Here is a 19,794-nt window from a genome sequence, read left to right as displayed (position 1 = left end):
CACTCGAACTTGTCAGGCCTTTTCATCAGTCGGTAAAGAGGCAATGCCTTTTCACCGAGGCGTGAGATGAATCGCTCAAGGCGGCCAAACAACCAGTAAGCTTCTGGACATCATGCACACGCACAGGGCGTTTCATTCGGAGGATGGCACCAACTTTCTCCGGGTTTGCGTCGATCCCCCGTTCGGAACCGAGGAAACCGAGTAACTTTCCACCTGGAACTCCGAATGTGCACTTTGACGGATTCAGCTTGATATCATACCTTCTCAGGTTGGCAAAGGTTTCAGCAAGGTTAGTCAGCAGGTCGGAACCTTTACGCGACTTGACCACAATGTCATCCATATAAGCCTCCACATTCCGACTGATTTGAGTGAGCAAACACTTCTGAATCATCCTCATAAATGTGGCTCCGGCGTTCTTGAGGACGAATGGCATGGTGACATAACAGAAGCACCCGAATGGAGTGATGAAAGTTGTTTTTATCTCATCGGGCCCATACAGTCGGATCTGATGATACCCGGAATAGGCGTCCAAAAAGGACAAGCGCTCACACCCCGCAGTTGAATCGACTATTTGATCGATGTGGGGGAGAGGAAAATGATCTTTCGGGCAGGCCCGATTGATATGCTTGAAGTCGATGCACATGCGAAGTGAGTCGTCCTTCTTGGGGACCATGACAACATTGGCGAGCCACTCGGAGTGGTAAATCTCTCAGATGAACTCAGCTGCCAGGAGTCAAGCCACTTCTTCACCAATTGCTTTTCTCTTCTGTACGGCGGACCGTCGAAGATGTTCCATGACTGGTTTCGCCTTCGGGTCGACTCACAAACGGTGCTCAGCCAGTCCCCTGGGTACACCCGGCATGTCAGAAGGTTTCCATGCAAAGATGTCCCAGTTCTCACGGAGGAACTGGACGAGCGCTTCTTCCTATTTGCTGTCGAGTGTTGTTGAGATATGAGTCGGAGCAGCATTGGGATCGGTCGGGTGAATATGAATCGGCTTCGTTTCACCGGACGACTGAAATGCAGAGTCTATGGCAGGCTTCTTGGCTCGCAACAAATCACTCGGATCTGCATTTTTCTGGTACTCTTGCAATTCTACTACTGCCATCTGTGCATCGGTGATTTTTGAGCCCTTCTGGAAGCACTCTTCTACCTTCTGCCGATTGCCAGTGATAGTGATCACTCCTCTGGGACCAGGCATCTTCAATTTGAGATACACGTAACATGGTCGAGCCATAAAACGTGCATAAGCAGGTCTACCCAGAATAGCATGATAAGCACTCTGGAAATCCACAACTTCAAATGTCAACTTTTCCTTGCGGTAATTCTTGGAATCACCGAAAACCACATCAAGGGCGATTTGGCCGAGTGATTCAGCCTTCTTGCCAGGTATAACCCCATGGAAACTCATATTGCTTTCACTAAGCTTGGACATTGGAATGCCCATCCCCTTTAAAGTTTCAGCATAGAGGATATTCAGGCCGCTACCACCATCCATTAGCACTTTGGTCAGTCGAGTGCCTTCGACCACTGGGTCGACCACCAACGCTTGCCTCCCAGGGGTAGCTATATGCGCTGGGTGATCAGACTGGTCGAATGTAATGGCAGTCTGGGACCACTTCAAATAACTGGGTGTTGCCGGAGCAACCATATTCACTTCTCTGTTGATAACTTTCAGTCGACTTTTGCTCTCAACATCAGCAAAAATCATCAGAGTGGAATTGACGTTGGGGAAACCATCATCATCTTGTTCCTTATCCTCACCCTTGTCCGACTCCTTTTCCTTCTCATTGGGATGTTTCTCTCGGAACTGCTAGATCAGGAGCCAACACTGTCGAGTGGTGTGTTTGGGGTAAATCAGATTACCCTCTTCATCTTTCTTTGTGTGGATATGGCATGGCAAATCTAACACATCATTTACAGCCTGATCTTTCACTTTCTTGGGGTTTCAGGGCCCCTTGGGCTTCCCCTTGAACTTTCCTTGAGCCACAACTAAAGCTTCACCAGGAGCTGCCGGTTCAGCCTTGCGTTTCTGTTTCCGACTGGAATTCCCTCCTCCGGTTTCTTGGGCGACTGTTTTTTGTTTGCCACTCTAGAGTCGGTCTTCCTCTTCACCATTAGCTTACTTGGTGGCGATCTCCATCATCTGACTCAGGGACATATCCCATGTCCGACTGAATTTCAGGTTCAACGCTCGATACTTAACGCCCTCCTTGAAGGCACAAACTGCTTGGTGATCCGACACATTCTCCACTGTATGGTGCAATGTGATCCATCTCTGGATATAATCTCTCAAGGTCTCATTCGGTTTTTGCACGCAGGACTGTAATTCCGTCAACCCTGCTGGTCGTTTGCATGTACCTTCAATGGTTCTAACAAACACACAGGCAAGTTCCTCCCAACTATATATGCTGCTAGGTGCTAACTGATTTAACCATGCTCTGGCCGAGCCTTCCAACATCAGAGGAAGGTGTTTCATGGCCACTTCATCATTTCCGCCAGCGATTTGTACAGCCACTCGGTAATCCTCAAGCCAAGTGTCAGGCTTGGACTCCCCAGTGAACTTGCTGACTCCAGTCGCCAACCTGAAGTTGGGAGGAATCACTGCAGCCCTGATGGCTCTGCTGAAACACTCTGGACTTGAAACGTGCACTCTGCTTCCAGTCGGATAATCTCTGTCATAACCTTCTCTGTGTGCTCTGTTCCTATCAACCAGCCCTTGAACGAGAAGAGATTTCGCATCAAAGCCCGGTTCCCTGGGGTCGACTGGAATTCTTCGCCCTCCACTGTGAGGGTGTCTGTCATCGTGCTGCCGAGGCACGTATGACCCACTCCTTGGGGGAGGCGTGGGCACTCGACGACGATCATCGTGGTCGAGTCGGTGATCATATTGTTCACGATTTATGTACTGATCTCGCTGGTCCCTCACGCCGCGGGGGCGATCTTGGGCTGTGAGCCGACTGAACTATGTCTGCCATCACAGATCTGCTATGAATCCAATTTCGTGACTGAGATACTGCTGTGTTCTGCTCTCCCGCTGCCCGGAGTAAAGCCCGGATCTGCATCAAACCTCTGCCAGCTTTCGACTGGGAAGGCTGAATCGACTCTGCTATTCAGGCTGCAGCTATGAGATTCTGAATCGGAGTTCGGTATACCTGAGTTGGAGGCGGAAAAAGTTGTCGTTGACTGGACTCAGGAATACGCTGCCGAGCACGCTCGTCGAGTACGTGCTGGAGGTTCTCCAGTCGAGTGCGCTCAGCCAAGTTGGCCAGGCGCACCTCCTCCAAGGCCCGGGCCTCGGGGGTTTCTCCAACGATAGGAGTGTGAAGTGCATCCATATTGCAACGGCGGAGCTCTTTCCTCTGCTGTGAAGAAAGCGGCTCGGGGCGGTACTCCTCGTGGACGCGCGACGGATCGCCACCGCCATCACCACCGTCATCGCGAGGGAAGCCAGGAGGACTGCGTGGTCCATTGACCATCAAGACTTCCGCCACGGGATCACTGCTGTTGCACTCGGATGCAGTCTCGACGGAGCCAGTCGAACAGGCCGTAGAGAGTTTCGTCGGGCTTGATTGCCGCGACTTGTGGGGTGGCCGACTGACGGGCCACCGTGTGTCTCACCCACCGCTGGAGCCATGACCGACCGGAACGCTTGCGCCAGCGAACAGCGGGGAGCGAGGACGCCACAGGAGCCGACCGATATTGGGTCGACGGTTGCCAGAGAAGGACGCCGCGGACGCATGCGCGAAAGTGCGTCGCCCCGTGGACGGGGAGTGCCTCGACGTCGAGTGGAGCTTCTTGAAGCCAGGCGGAGTCGTCGGCGACAAAAACGAGCGCGCCGAGACGGATATCACGGCCCTCCGCCAATTCTCCGCCGGAAACCATGATGATGGGAGTCGGAAAAATTGCAACTTCACCAAAAAGTCGCTAAGACACCTGCCCCATGGTGGGCGCCAACTGTCGTGGTTCTAAGTCTGACAGTAGAATGGGGGGTAGGTATGAGGAGGCAAGATCCTAGCTATGGCGAAGTTGTACACGCGAGTTTTACGAGTTCAGGCCCTTCGCGGAGGAAGTAAAAGCCCTACGTCTCGGTGCCCGGAGTCGGTCAACTGAATTATGCGTGTGTGTGTGTGTGTGTTACAGGGTGTGCGAACCCTTGTCCCAGAGGAGGGGGTGGCTTATATAGAGTGCGCCAGGACCCCGGCCATCCCCCGTTACTAAGAGTTCAATGTACATAAAGAAGGAGCGTTACAGGTAACATCTGTAATAAAGTGCCATAAATGATCATTAAGTCTATGAGTAAACGCCCGACCGTTGCTGTGCAGAGTGACTTTAGATCTTCTGTACGTCGAGTGGTTTCTGTTACGGTCGAGTGACAATGATTCTTCCGAGTGGAATATTTCTGGTCGAGTGGATGATGGTACCCTTCGAATGCTTCTGTCTTTAGGGTGATGTCCTTGGGGAGGGTATTTAGGTCAGGCCTATAACCCTACCCTAGGTACATAGCTTCATCACGCGGTGGTGGTCCAAGGTACGATTCGCCGTGTCCTTCTCCTCGACGCGGAGAGCCGGGTGATTGACAGCCGTGGATTGCGCGACGAGGAAGCAATTTCATGGCGGTCGCGTGTTTGGTTTCCATGCCATTTGGCTTGTGTGGGGGATTCACTTGACTGGGGAAGGGAGGGCGATGGGGAGGATTCTGAGGCGAACGACCGCCATGAATGCGGGCGGAATGTGGGCAATAAATCCCCACCGCCCGGTGACTGGAAGACGCAACTCGCCCAAAAATCCCCTCCCTCTCACCTCAGCGAGAGACACCCTTGCCCTGAGAGAGAGGAAACGGTGAGCAGGGAAGATGGCGGACTGGAGGATGAGGATGGAGAAGGCCATGGTGGAGCTGGCGAGCGGCGACGAGGCGAAGCTGGAGAGGGCACAGGAGGTGGTGCCCTGGTTCTCCACAAGGAGATGCGGAGCGCAGCGAAGCGGGTCTTCAGGAATCTGACCGTGGAGGAAGACGAGAGGCTCTCCCCCAATGGGTTCACCACTCCGACGGGCGCGCCAGTGAGCTCTCTCGCTGCGCTGGTTTGGGCCATGGAGGAAACCGAATCTGGGAACCCTTTCCAGAGGGCGAAATGGTGGGGTTTCCGATCTCGCCGCTGCTACCCAGCTGGACCAGAGGAATTTGTGGTCGGGGCGGTGATGGCAATCCCCACCCCAGGGATGCGTTGGGTCCCGATTCCGATTGAGGACAGTGAGGAAGAGATGGAGTCGGAGATGGAGGAGCCGGAGATGATGCTAGATCTAGGCGAGAGCAGCGGCGGAGGGAGGAAGAAGCAGAAGGCGCAGCTTCCCAGGCGTTCCCCTCGCTTCCTTCGTCGCTCGCCACGCCTCCTCAGCCTCTCCAAATCCGCCCCGGCGGAGTAGGCATCTCCCCCGCCAGCAACAGTTTCTGGTTGCTGGCTGGGGATGATGCTGGCGAGGAGGCTGGGGTCTCGTCAGAGAACAATGGTAAGCCTCTGATTACCAATAAAGCATGTCGATACTTACTTGATGAGGATAGTGATACTGGTTCTAGAAAAAGTACCCAATGTAGCAAATTGAGAAAAAAGAAAAAGAAAAATGGTGAAAATGAGAAAATCCCAGCAAAAATAAATTGCGAGGAGGTGAATAGAGGGGGAGATGATGATAATAAAAAAGGAAAATACTTAGATGGGTGGATTGTTAAGAATCTCATGGAAAAAGCCCCAAAAATACCTGACTACTGGTCAGAAATTGGGCATGATGATTTCATCATATATGGTTTAGATTGTGTGGTGGAAATTGATAATAATAGACAGAAAGTCATATTATCCCTGAAAACAAAATATTGGAGCAGTGGGCCAATGACTTGACGGACTGGGCAGGCTTAAAGCCCAGCCTAGATAATTGTGGGAGCCCAGAAGAGGGAAAACCTGGGGTGACATACATAAACCCAGAGGACTCCCCCTATCTTGGGTCAGTCGAACACATCGAGCTAGGTTTAGGGTTTCCCCTCCTACCGCCATCAGAAGAGGAGGAAATGGATAGATTTGGAGGTCGATTCGGTGGAGGGGGGAGATTCAATAGAGGAGGCAGAGAAAATTACCAATATAGAAAGAAAGATGAGGGGCCGACAGATTCAAAAACTACAATGAAAGAGAGAACATGAAAGATTGGGATCAGGGGAGCGGCAGTAGCAATCTGCAGCTGAGACAGGAGCAACAGCAAGAGCGGGGGAGACAGGAAGAAGAGAAGGAGAGAATGAGATCAGAGAAAGAAAAAGAAGCACTGAAGACTGCACATCCAGGTACGACAGACCCTAGCAGAGGCAGTGTTGGTAGTGAGCTTCATATGATTCAGCAGCAAAAAATCCTCTCTGCTTTGCTTACTCAATTAACACAAGGGGCTGCCCTGCTGGGAGGAAATAGTATGAATGCACAAGGAGGGGTCAGTATGCTTCAACAACATGTTGGTGGGGAGGCAAACAGAGGGGTGACCAGCTTTGTTCAGAGTGGAGAGACATAGAGAAACCAATGGATAAACAGATCTGTCAGTAACACAGAGAGAAATGTTGCAGGAAGAGAGAACTTCCAGGGGAGAGAAGTTGGGAAGCATACTCAGGTCAAAGAGGGTAGTAAGATGATGTTAGGGGGGCAAGTAAGCAGGTTTGCAGCAAGTGCAAAGATACCAGACATGCCACCAAAGATTGCAAGCTGGATCATTGTGTGGTGTGTGGAAAAAGAAACCACATAACTGATGATTGCACCTGGTTGAGGCAGATGAAGCCTGTCCCAAAATTTGTAGGATATGCTGCTAGAGGTTTAGGTGTGCTGCTAGTCCAAAGTTCCAAGGACAATAATGAGCTTGAGAACTCTAATCCAATGGCCCTGATCACAGTCAAGTCTGGAATGCTGAATGAAACTCAACTGGTGGAAGGGTTTAGCTATATGTTCAGTTGGGGCTGGCAGTGGAGATGCAAAAAACAAGGAAGCAACACATTTCTGATGAGGTTCCCAAACAAAGGCAGATTTATGGAACTGGTTAATTGTGAAGATTTCAAGCTTTTGAGCACTGGGGTTGTGATAAATATCAAGAAATGGACATTTGATTTACAGGCAGTTGGAAAACTTCACACAGCTTGGGTGACCTTTGAAAAAGTGCTAGACTGTTTCAGACACTTTTTTGGCATGTGTGAAGTTGCTGCATCTTTGGGGCCAGTCCTGGAAATTGATATGGATACAATCACTCAGGAGAAGATCAGAGCTAAGGTTGGAGTTAGAGACTCTGAGAAAATCCCAGGATACACTGAAATCACATATAAAGACCTGAATATCTACAGAATTATGCCTAACCTGGAAAAAGTTGTGGAGATGGACTGGTATGGAGAACACAAAAGACAACACTTGGGGGAAATGGGTATGGACTATGTGGGAGAGGAGGTGAGAAAGAGACAGAAGAACGATGACACTGGAGAAAGCAACAAGGAGAATGTGACCCTAGGCAGTTTGAGCTTGGTACAATTTGAAGAATTCAAGAAAAGGAGTGAAGCAATCATGGTGGCCCATCAAGAACACATCAAAGATAGGGAAGCTAGAAAGAAAGTGGAAACTGATCTAGAAATAATCATCAAAAAGATGCAAGTACTGGAAGAGGAAAATGTCAGACAAAAAGCCCTCAAATGCCAGGATGATAAAAAGATCCAGGAAATGGTGTTAGAAAGGAAAAGGCTAATGGACCTGGTAAATCAACAACAAGCCATGATATCCAAATGTGTGGAGAAGATTGAGAGGTGGGAGGAAAGAGAAAGAGAAATGGATGATATCACTGAAAAAGAATTGGAAAAATTGAAGAAGAAAACAAAGAAGAAGACAACAAGATAGAAGATAATGATGCTTATGTGGAACCAGTGGATTATGGTGCTAGCCAAGAATCTGTAGACTATTTTGCTACCAGGTTGGGGATAAATCCTGGAGATCAAAAAGGAGAGGCTGACCTGGATAACAATTTAGAAGATCCCCTAAGAAGATGTGGCAGGCTAGCTGGCAAACAAGATGCCAAGATTGAAGAACTGGCAAAACAAAGAGCAGCTGACAAAATTGATGAGGAAGTTAATAACCCCTCCCTTTTTTTCATGGCTGATAAAATTGGCATAGATTTCGGTTGCACTATTGATATGATCAACCAAAACCTTGAAATTATTAAAAGAATGGAACAAAGTAGAAGAGATTTTTTACTTCACCCATCTTAAACAAAAAGAAGGATTAACGGTGCAAAGTGAGACTTCTCTCATAGACACTGGAGACCTTTCCCTGAAAGACATATGTTCAGACGAGGACCATTCAGATGCAGAGATGGAGATGGACTATTATGCCCACTTAAAAAACATCTTTGCTAATGGAAAAAAGAATAACACATGATCCCCTAGATTTACAGGAGGAAAATATGTGGTTTGTATTGGAGGAAGGAAAGGGAAAAGAAAATGAAAGGGTTAATTTGGAATGTCAGGGGCATAGGGCCTGACTCAAAAAAATCCTTCATTAGATCTAATATATGTGATAAAAGAATGGATTTTGTGGGATTACAAGAGACTATCAAAAATGAGTTTACCAAGAATGAATTAAATAATCTTAGTGGGGGAAGAAATTTTGAGTGGCATTGGATACAACCTAGAGGGACAGCATGTGGCATTCTAGTAGGGATTAATAAAGATACTTTGAAGTTATCAATGTGGAAAAAGGTGTTTACTTCATTAGAACCTTACTTCATGATAAAAAGGCCAAATTTGATTGGAACTTGATCATTGTATATGGTGATGCTCAAGAGATGGGTAAAGCTGCTTATATGGCAGAAATATCCAGAGTATATCAAAACAGTGCCTCTATCCCATGCCTTATGGGAGGAGATTTTAATGTTATAAGGAAATCTACAGACAAAAATAAGCCTGGTGGATATAATCACTGGAGTTTTGTCTTTAATGCTATCATTGAGCAAGCTGGGTTAAGAGAACTGCCATTAAATGGGAGGAAGTTTACTTGGGCTAACAATCAGCCTGAACCCACCTATGAAAAACTAGATAGAGTCTTAATATCCCCAGATTGGGAGGATCATTATCCCCTGACTGAGGTATATGCACTTGAGAGAGAACTGTCAGATCATACTCCCCTGGTCCTTGATACAGGGGAAAACACTTTCTCACCACCTATTTTTAGGTTTGAGAACTCCTGGATGATGAGAGAGGGTTTCAAAGTTTGTCATTAGAATCTGGACTGCAAAATACCATGGTAATACTATGGAACAATGGCAGAGAAGAATGAGAGTGTTTAGGCGAAAAGTGAGAGGGTGGATTCTTAATTCTGATGCTTGGTATAGGAAAATAGAAAGGAGATTCTAATGAAATTAGATGCAATAGACAAAAATGTTGAGACTATGGGCCTCTCTGCTCTGGACAGAGAAGAGCAGAAAGACTTAAGGGCCCAATTACACAGATTGCTGAAACAAGAAGAAATGAAGTGGCTCCAAAGATATAAAGACAAGGAAATTAAAGATGGAGATTGTAATACTAAATACTATCATGCTAAGGTGAACGGTAGAAGAAGAAAAAACAGAATTCTCTCTTTAGAACAAGAGGAAGGAGTGATTGATATATATACAAGGAAATTAAAGATGGAGATTGTAATACTAAATACTATCATGCTAAGGTGAACAGTAGAAGAAGAAAAAACAGAATTCTCTCTTTAGAACAAGAGGAAGGAGTGATTGAAGGAGAAGAAAATCTTATTAGCAGATACATTACTGATTTTTACAAAAAGCTATTTGGACAACCAGACACATCTTCAATCCACCTTAATGATTTGGGGGGACAATCAATTACTAGGGAACAGGCTGACGACCTAATTAAACCTTTTTCAATGGAAGAGCTTCAAGAAGTGGTTTTTGGGATGGAAAAAACAAAAGCCCTGTTCCTGATGGATTACCAGTGGACTTTTATCAACATTTTTGGGAAACTGTTAAATGGGATTTGATGAAACTTCTGAATGATTTCCATGATGGAAAGTTGGATATATCTAGGCTCAATTATGGGATTATCACTTTGGTCCCAAAAACTGAAGATGCTAAACAAATCCAAAATTTCAGACCTATATGTTTATTAAATGTTAGTTTCAAGATTATCACTAAAGTTTTGATGAACAGGTTGGGTAGGATCATAAAACCCATTATCCTCCCTACCCAGACTGCTTTCATCAAAGGGAGATACATCATGGAAGGAATTGTGATCCTCCATGAAGCTCTTAATTCCATACACCATCAAAAACAAAGTGCTGTGTTGTTTAAGGTGGATTTTGAGAAAACTTATGACAAAATAAAGTGGCCATTTGTTTACAAAATGCTCAAAATAAAGCAATTCCCTGATGAATGGTGTGATCTGGTCATGCACACTATGATAGGAGGACAAGTAGGGATGAAAGTGAATGATAGGATTGGCCCTTATTTCAAAACTTATAAAGGTTTGAGACAGGGGGATTCTATGTCACCATTATTGTTTGACATAGTTGCAGATGCCTTGGCTATAATCTTAGATAAAGCCAAGCATGCAGGTATGTTAGGGGGATGCTAACTGAACTTGGGGATAATGGGGTGAACATGCTACAATATGCAGATGACACAATTTTTCTTCTTGATGATGATGAGGAGAGTGCTAAAAATCTTAAATTCATACTCACAGCTTTTGAGCAGATGTCTGGACTAACTATTAATTTTCATGAAAGTGAAGTATACCTATTTGGGGAGGCCAAAAACAAAAGTGAGATCTATCAAGAAATATTTACCCATAACAAAGGGGAGGTTCCCTTCAAATATCTGGGATTGCCTGTTACCAATGTGAGATTAGGAAATAAATTTTGGAAGAGCATGACTGAAAATATTGAAAAAAGATGTGCTTGCTGGCAAGGAAGGTTATTGAATATGGCTGGGAGAGTAACTCTAGTCCAGGCCTGCCTGACAAATATGTCTATGTATATGATGTCCTTTTACCCCTTGCCAGTAGGGATTAGAAAGAAAGCAGACTTCTTCAGAGCTAGATTAATCTGGCAGGAGAGTGGGGATAAAAGGAAATATCATTTAGTTAATTGGAAAACGTGTTGTTTACCAATGGAATTGGGTGGTTTAGGAATATTGAATCTTGATTATATGAATAAAGCCTTACTGGCAAAATGGATATGGAAGCTAGAGACAGAAGATGGGATGTGGGTCAAAATCCTTTTGAATAAATATGTTAAAGGAAAATGCATGTCTGGAATTAAAAAGAAAACTGATGACTCTCATTTTTGGGGATCTCTGATGCATATCAAGGAAAATTATTACAAAAATGTTAAGAAAAAATTAGGAGATGGACAAAGTACTAGGTTTTGGGAAGACTGGTGGGTAGGGTCCAAAACATTGAAAGAGGCCTATCCAAGCCTGTATTTCATCAACCTGAACCATGACATTTCGGTGGCCCAGGCCATTGACATGGGATGGGAGGGTTTTAAGTTTAGAAGACATTTATCTGAAGAAAAACGAGCTCTATGGGAGAGTTTGAAAACTAGATGTGAAGAAGTGAGAATGTATGTGGGCAAAGATCAGCCGATGTGGATGCTGACAGCCAACAGACAATTCTCGGTGCGATCGTTATATCAACAGTTAGTAAAAACAGATGTGGGCTTCCCACACAAATTCCTTTGGAAGGTGAAAATTGCAGCGAAAATTAAGATGTTTCTATGGCTGATTGCCAGAAAAAGTATACTAACCAGAGATAATCTTGCAAGAAGAGGGTGGAAAGGGGGTCAAAGATGTGTATTCTGTGGTCAAAATGAAAACATAGATCATCTTTTTTTCTCTTGCTCTGCTGCAAGGCTGCTTTGGAGCTTGATAAAATGCTCATTCAATTTAGAAACAACCCCAGGGGGGTAGACGATTATCTGGGCGCCTGGATTAGGAAGTTCAGAAAAGAGGAAAAGAAATTAGTGCTAGTTGGAATGTCTGCAATTCTCTGGGCGATTTGGAAATGTCGAAATGATATAATTTTTCGAGATAAATTGATCAATGATCCTATGAAGTTGGTGAAACTAACTTGCAATTGGATTGTGGATTGGGCTATTTTGCAGGAAAAAAAACCATGACAAAACCTACTGATGCTGGGGGCAAGGCTAATCGAGCAAGTAGCAAGTGAGGTCTACAGAGCTTCGCAGGGATGGAGAGCTGGAGTTTCTCGCCTGACGAACTGAAGATTTTGTTTCCTGATGTTGGCTCGATTTTCCTTTATTGTGTTTAGTTTGCTGGAGGCTGCGCCCTCTCTCTCAAAATGGGTCGCCTGTGACCCCGTAGAAATTAAACTCGACTGCTGCCTTTTGAGATGGTTTCTTTGGATATTGGTAGTTTTAAGTAGGTGCGTGTTTGTAGTGAACTGGTACTCGGGATGGTTTCGTTAATGAAATCGGAGCCCCCCCCCCCCCCCTCTCTTGCTCAAAAAATAATAATCCAACTCGGCTCACTGCAGTCAAAGATGCTATTTCATGACAATTCCCGCAATATCAACTACATTTTCCCCTACACAAGTTTCTATGATGCAGGTATCATTGCCTTGCAATAGTCTAATTATCTTTCTGTTTATTGGAATGTCAAGCTCTACGATTCATATATAAGTTATGTTATTTGTTTCTCTGTCTGTTTGCTAAATTGTTGTCAATGTTTTGTGATATCATTTTTTAACCTGGCGGAAGGTAGAGCAAACTCGTTTTTGTTTCTATGCACATACAATATGCATGGTTAATTAAGTTCAGAAATGCTATTTGACTAACTTGATTTGCACATGTCCCTTTTGTTGTATTCCTTACAATATTTTTTCTCTACAAGTTAGTATTTATATAACTGTCTGTTGATCTTACCACTAATCATATATCCGTAATGACAACGTGCCTATATATTGTTCCTTGTTGAATGAATATGTAAGTTTCATTAAGCTTTCAATCCTTTGTTGTAGGGTCCTGCAACAAGAATCAGAAATAGATATTACTTTTGTCCTATTCACTGTGAGATCATATCTATTTGAATCTTAGTAGTCATGCTCTTCCTTGTCACTGTTTGGTTACTGTGAGTATTTTGATTTCGCGCGTTTCACATAATTTGGAACATAATCAATTCAAAACAGTTATAGTCTTCTAGACAACATAATGATGGGCTGGAACTGGACGCATCCTTCACTACTGAGCAATTGAGCATTACCTTTTTGAGTGTATTTCTTCAACAAATTTGTAGTAGATTTTCCTTTGCTTATTCCTAATTAACAATGTACCTTATGTTAGTAACTGGCTCAAGTTACATGAACACAGTGCCCTCTACTTTTTATTTGAATTTAAGTCAGTTTATGGTGTCTCTCTTTTGTAGGCACCGTGGCTGATGGTGACGATGATTGGCCTGAAAATGTTGAACGGTGAAATAGATGCTTATGAGTGGTCTCGTCTTGCTGCTAGCATGATGTGTCCCTTGATAAGGTGATGTATATTTACCTTCTTCTGTATATATATCATTTCTGATTTGTAAGCCATATGTCATTTGTATATATATAATTTCTGACGTTGTCATAATTAATATGTGTTTTCTTGTACAAGCTTGTACTTCTACCGCTTTACATTTTTGTAATGTCAGGCAATTTTTCATGTTAGTTTTATAACCGATACTGATTACTGGCATAGTACTGCTAGTGATTAACCTGTGAAATATCTGGAATAAGTTCCGTAATAATTGTAGTACTGAACTTTTATGTCTTGTACTAGCTGAGAATCTTTGCTGTAATGAGTATACTAAAGTTCAAATTGACTGATGAGTGGCATCCCGGTTGCAGTTTCCTCCCTCTTTGAAGAAATTGACCGATGAAGTACCAGTGTGTTCCAGTGTGCATGCGAACTTCGAAGTAGACATGCATGCATAAATAAATCATCTACTTCTAGTTTGCTTGAGTCTGAGTGCGGATGGGTCGGCTTCTTACCGGTTTGTCGTCGACAGCAGCGGATGGGTTGGCTTCTTACCGGTATGTCGTCGATAGCAGCGGATGGGTCAGCTTCTTACCGGTTTGTCATCGACAGCAGCGGATTGGGTGACGCACCTGGTTCATTGTAGTCGCTCTGCTGAAGCGTTTCGTTGTTCGCGCCATTGGATTGGGCTTGGGTTTTCGGTGTCATGGCGGCTGTGATATGGCGTGAGCAGAGTTTGTGGCTTCCCTGGCAGTGGCTCTACAATTTTACTTGCTCCAAATCTGGGACAGGGTAGAGGTGTACAACACTCCAAGGTTCCACGTGTTCTGTTTTCAATATAATCTCCTAACATTTTGCACACTACACTATCTAATTTTCTTTATAGTAGTCACCCTCATGTGTACAGTGTACTTTAGTAAGTATGTCTAGCTGGTCTGTATCTGATCGAGGGCTTATGTGTAGAATCCTTCAGAGTATTCAAATGTTGGTGTTTATTGTGATTCCTATTTTTGCCAGTATAGAGTATAACTGATAAATTATATATGTTGCTCATGTTCTTATAGGTTTGGGTTCAATGCCTCGCAGGATTCTTCTTCTTAGTTTCATCTTCAGATACTCAAATTATCTCATTTCTGTGCAAAAGTCTGAACGCTACCTCTCTGTAACAGGCTAACTGGGTTCAAGCTGGCCTACACATGTATACCGATGGCTTCTGATTTTGCGAGTTGCCATCCGGTCACTTTCCTGCTTTGAAGTAACAATCCTTTATTTGATACACTTACTCTCCTGCGGTGTAGATTATTAAGTTTCTTTCTCTCTGATTTATACTCCTAATTAAGTTCCGCATCCTCCAGAATAGAAATCTTTGATCTTAGGGCCCAATGACCATCGTCATTCGGTGAGATTCCACCGACTGTCTTTGCTCAAGCAGACAAACATGATTGTATTGGAGAGCTGACATGTATTATAAATTTATAAGAACTATTTTTGTTCCGCTAGAGTTGTATCAGGATTAGTTGTTTGTAGTCTCACTGACACACTTCAAATAAATCTGCATATCTTGCAGAAACATTGCAAAAACCCTTCTATGTTGGCAGCATCAATTGTGAGATTCTCGGCCAGTTTCGAGAGCTTCAACCCGATCTAAGTGTAGCATGCTGATTGTTGATGTCTACATTTAAATAAATCTTGATTTAAGCCTAACATACTTTGGTGCATTTTTCAGGATCTATGTCTATTTATTAGCTGGCCTTAAACAGCGCTGCATCAATAGAAGTCCCCAAGTCCAATAGTACAGTAAGCATTTCCCTTGGTCAATCAGTTTTATTATATTGTTCAAAATTGCCACAATTAATGAATTGAATTTGAATCTATGTATCCAGTTAGAATTGAATTTCATGCTTACATGAGTTATCATGTGTTATATGATTGGTCAAGATACACTTTTGGCAGGATCTCCTTCATTGTTCCTCACCAAATTGTTCTCACATTATGTACTAACAATTTCTTCTCTTCCTTACAAATTGTGTCCTGCAATTGTTGGGATTAAATTTTCCTTTTGTATGTTTGTGTGACAGGAAGCGAACTTTATGCCTAGAGCTATACTATACTCTCGAAAAGCCAGAGAATCTTGAACAACCTTTTATCACTATCTGTCAAGATTGCAAAGATATTGCATGTTGCCCACTACTGATTAACTTCATTGTTTGTGAGTAAGCTTTGCAGAAAAAAAAAGTCACACGAGTGAAGATGCATGAATGTTGAGAGCTGCCTTGATGATACTCAATGTTGTAAAATGTTCAGTGTCTTTGGTAATTAACAATGCACATTTTTTTGCTTCATATTTTGATGTATCCGTAAATAGATTTGAATGGAATAAAAAATTATGTACTTTGCTACTCATCTAAGAAATGAAGATAACTTGCATCAATAAGACATGTTTGTCTATTCATTAGTCTTTACGGGCGCAGCAAAGCGCGCATATCATATATCCTTCTAGTTACTTAAGACTCTGCATAAGAGGATTGCAGGAAATCTCTAACGTACAACAGACATAACTTGATTCTAGTCCGATTCTAGTCCCACAGTAATTCAACAAATCAGCCAAGTTAAATTTCCACAGATAGCAGAATATACAAACAAAAACTGGCCTAAAAGATTTTTTAAAAGAAGTCCTTGCTTTAAACCCGCTTGCAATATCACAGCAGCTTGACGCCATTTTCATCAAAACCATAACGCATGGACTTGTGCTTCATCATCTGAAGGTCTCCAATGCCATCATCGCGCCGAACTTCCACACCAGCAAGCACGGCAAAACCTTCATCTTTCTCATCACTGGGAACTGACTGAAGAAGGCTCCCCTGCTGTGTCTTCTGGAACAGCCTTTGCACGCACAACTTGCCAGAAGCCCAGAACCCAAATGAAGAAGATGGGAAGCCATCGGGGAACACGCCTCGGGCAGAGGTGGGTCTTCTAACACCTTCTGCAGCACCGGCTGCGTCAGAGCAAGGTCAACCGCACAGAGCTGATCGTCTTTATCTGAGAAGCCAAACCAGAGGTTGTGCTCGGGGACGTAAACAGCACGGCCTCTGAACGGCAGCACCCACGTGCCGACCTTGCTCCACGTGCCACTCATGATGTCAAAGGAGTACGTGCCAGCGCCCAGTGTGGATACCCAGATCTGTGAATTACCAACCACCGTGTAGGCACAGATCGCACAGGGGTGTGGCGACTCATTGGTGTTTGTAACATCTGCAGAATCCGTGTAATCAGCATTCCAGTCGTCATCAGCATCCGAGTCGTACTCAGAGTGAGGCAGATCCGACTTGTAATGACCACCCTCATAATCAAAGCAAGGCAGGTCGAGAGGACGCCAGTACCAGTCCTGCTGACCTATGAAATCCGGCGGCTGGCCGTAGATGAGAGCATGGAACCATATAAGCCGGGATCGCAAGCCAGCCTCGGTCGCCATGACATACAGGCTGTCGCCTACTGTGACGAATATGTTGTATGACCGCAGAGGGGGTTGCATCGGGTTCAAGGCCCGGACAGCCCTGGAGGCGGTGTCGTAGAGGAGCGTGCGGCCCTCGTGGTCGACGGCAATGATGTTGATTGGTGCGGCTTGCAGGGCCAGTCGAAGGATATGGTGGGCGCAGGCAACCTCCCAGGAGCTGGAGCTGGAGCTGGAGCGCTGTGGTTTATGGCAGCTGGATCTGCTGGCTGTGGCGATCCGGTAGGGTAAAACAAGGTTGCGGGGTCGATGCAGTGCAGCCTGTAAGCGGGTCGAGGGGCGCACAACCTATTGACCAGCAGATTGACGAAACGGCGATTCATGGTTCCGCTTCAAATCTCTCTCTGCCTCCCCCGATCTACTCCCTCCGTTTCAAATTACTCTCGCAGAAATGGATGTACCTAGAACTACAATACATCTAAATACATCCATACATGCGACAAGTAATTCGAAATTGAGGAAGTAATAGACAGAAATCTGGCTTCTTTTTCCTTTCTTCTATTTGAATGAACTGAAAAATAATAAAAGAAGAGCATGGACTAGTTAATTGTTGATATCGGCGTCTTCTCCAGGTGAGATCGAATGAAGAATCCACATATGTAGAGAAATAGAATCGGAAATCAGGGTCATAACTGGCCAAGGGAGGGAGCAGGCAGGGATCCTTCAGCAGGCAGCGGACAAACCGGGATGTCGGAGTCGGCGAGAGAGAGAGAAATGTACTGGAGTTTGGGAGAGGGAGAAGGGGATGAAGGAGGGGAAGAAGGTGCGTGAGGTTCTGATATAGACCTAACGCTCCCACCGCTCCGTTGCTGGGCCAGTTGGCCCTTTGTTTCCCAGTTTCCCCTCCTTCGCCGACTACGGGAGCCGGCCCATGCCCACCCCACTCCCCCCTATTTTCTGGGTTTCTGCTAGGCTTTTTATTTTTGTCTACTTTTATATTCATTCATTGTCCATTTCATTTATTTTAATCCTTTTTACTTTTTCTGTTCTTCTCTATTTTTCATTTTCTAAATAGATACATATTTATTCGAATTTTTAAGCTTTTTTAATTCTCAGGTCTTTAAAAAATTATTCATAATTTTAAAAAAAATCATATCAAAATCCTAGATTATGTCTTAAAAGTTCGCGGCAATTGTTTAGTACACACACAAAAATTTATTAACATTTTAAATCTCACAAAAAGTCTTTACTTATTCATGAATAGTTTAAAATTCTTGAACATTTTCAAAATAAATAAAACCAACCAAAACAAAAATGTCGGTCAAAATAAAAACATATAGAAGAAGTGGCTAATCTTAGGAAAACTCATAGGCGCGCTCGTCCTCGCCTGGTCACGTTATCATTCACCGTTGGACGCCATGCAGATCTGACACAGCAAACTTTTGTGGGACATAGCCGTTTTTAATAACGTAACGGGTTAGACAATGGTACCGTGACGTCGTTTGGATGCTGACGGCCACATCCATCTTGTACCCCGCGGCCCAACTTGACGCGAGAGAGACGTTTCACACCTGCACCATCCCGGCACGGCGCATACCACAATTCACAAGACGCGTGGGCCACCACAGTACCTCCTACCGGTCACTTATCTAGCCACACCACCCACCAGAAACGGTGTGAATCAGACGACTGCTGCATGCAGTCTACGATCGGCGGATCCGATTCAATGCCAAAAGCCGGCACCTTACTTGCATCACACCTCTCTGCATGGTAACACCGCGACCATCACCGGAGTTGTCCATGCAACCAACGATGTGCAGCCCTCCCTGGATCGCCGTTATCCATTGTACGCTTCAGTAGGTGCAGCAAGTGTGCCAAGAACCGACATAACTGCTCATTGTTTGGTTTTTATCTGGAAGCCGTAGTTCCCAGCTAGTATCACTGCAGTGTGGAGGTTCCATCGCTCGCCGCGTCTTCTGATACGGGCAGCCCACTCAATACTTCAGCTAATCACCGCGGTAGTACAGGCGCCGCCGGGTTTGCCTCCCAAGGAGCTTTGAATCAAACATTCGAAATCTAAACGAGTTCCTACTCCTCCTCCTAGTACGCAAACTCCTACAGTTTTATTCAGGCACCTCACTACGACATTGTTTTCTCTTAGAGGAAAAAATTCAGTACATTCCGGTTACAGGAAAATTTGTTTATTCAGATACAATATATATATATATATATATTTTGCAAATCTTCAAATTGCAATATCAACTACATCAGCCTCATGCAGGCGGCACCTTGTGAAGCACGATGTTAGCATTGCCGCAAGTGTTCCTCCGGTACCCAACCAACCAACACCACAATTTGTTCATGTCAGCTCTTTCCCCGGCTTCTTTGGCATGTCGACCCGGTAGGGGCAGGTCGTGCGCTTTCCTCCATTTCTTCCTACAGATGGTACATGACCGGGTTCGCTTGCTTGAACCACACCCAACTGTCTCCCCAATATTCTCTTTCTCTTTCTTCTTTGAGCTCTTCAACGCTCAGTCAACGAACAGAGGCTTGTCTCGACTGCTAGTTGGTCTCCCTGGCCTGTGTTTCCGAAGCAGTGCGAAGAGGCCAGCTAAATTACCGATGGCACTCCCCTTGACCTGAGCAGCAAGTTTATCAGTGGAGTAACCACCAGCGGAATTCAGAACCAAACGAAAATAGTTCTGTGCGATGTACCTTCACAACATGCAGCACAATAGCCCGCTATGCTCGAAATTTCCACATTCGCAGAGAAACTCTCATCTTCCATGCGCACCTCATAAACGATGTGGCACCATT

At 44.7% G+C, this 19,794-nt stretch overlaps 1 protein-coding gene across 1 annotated transcript; it reads right to left on the bottom strand.

Annotated features, from left to right (window-relative positions):
* Positions 1-15,948: 15,948 nt before the first annotated feature.
* LOC123048730 (uncharacterized) lies at positions 15,949-17,773 on the bottom strand. The gene is made up of 2 exons (XM_044471773.1): positions 17,671-17,773; positions 15,949-17,548 (listed from the first exon to the last, which is right to left on the bottom strand). Exon 2 carries the CDS (start codon positions 17,056-17,058, stop codon positions 16,282-16,284), a length of 777 nt encoding a protein of 258 aa, XP_044327708.1. The 5' UTR covers positions 17,059-17,548; positions 17,671-17,773; the 3' UTR covers positions 15,949-16,281.
* Between the last annotated feature and the right edge of the window lie 2,021 nt (positions 17,774-19,794).

The sequence above is a fragment of the Triticum aestivum genome, chromosome 2D (genome assembly GCF_018294505.1).
Source record: "Triticum aestivum cultivar Chinese Spring chromosome 2D, IWGSC CS RefSeq v2.1, whole genome shotgun sequence".
In the NCBI taxonomy this organism is placed as follows: Eukaryota; Viridiplantae; Streptophyta; class Magnoliopsida; order Poales; family Poaceae; genus Triticum; species Triticum aestivum.
Note: the sequence above shows the minus strand (reverse complement) of the source record. Positions and strands in the feature narration are given on the sequence as shown.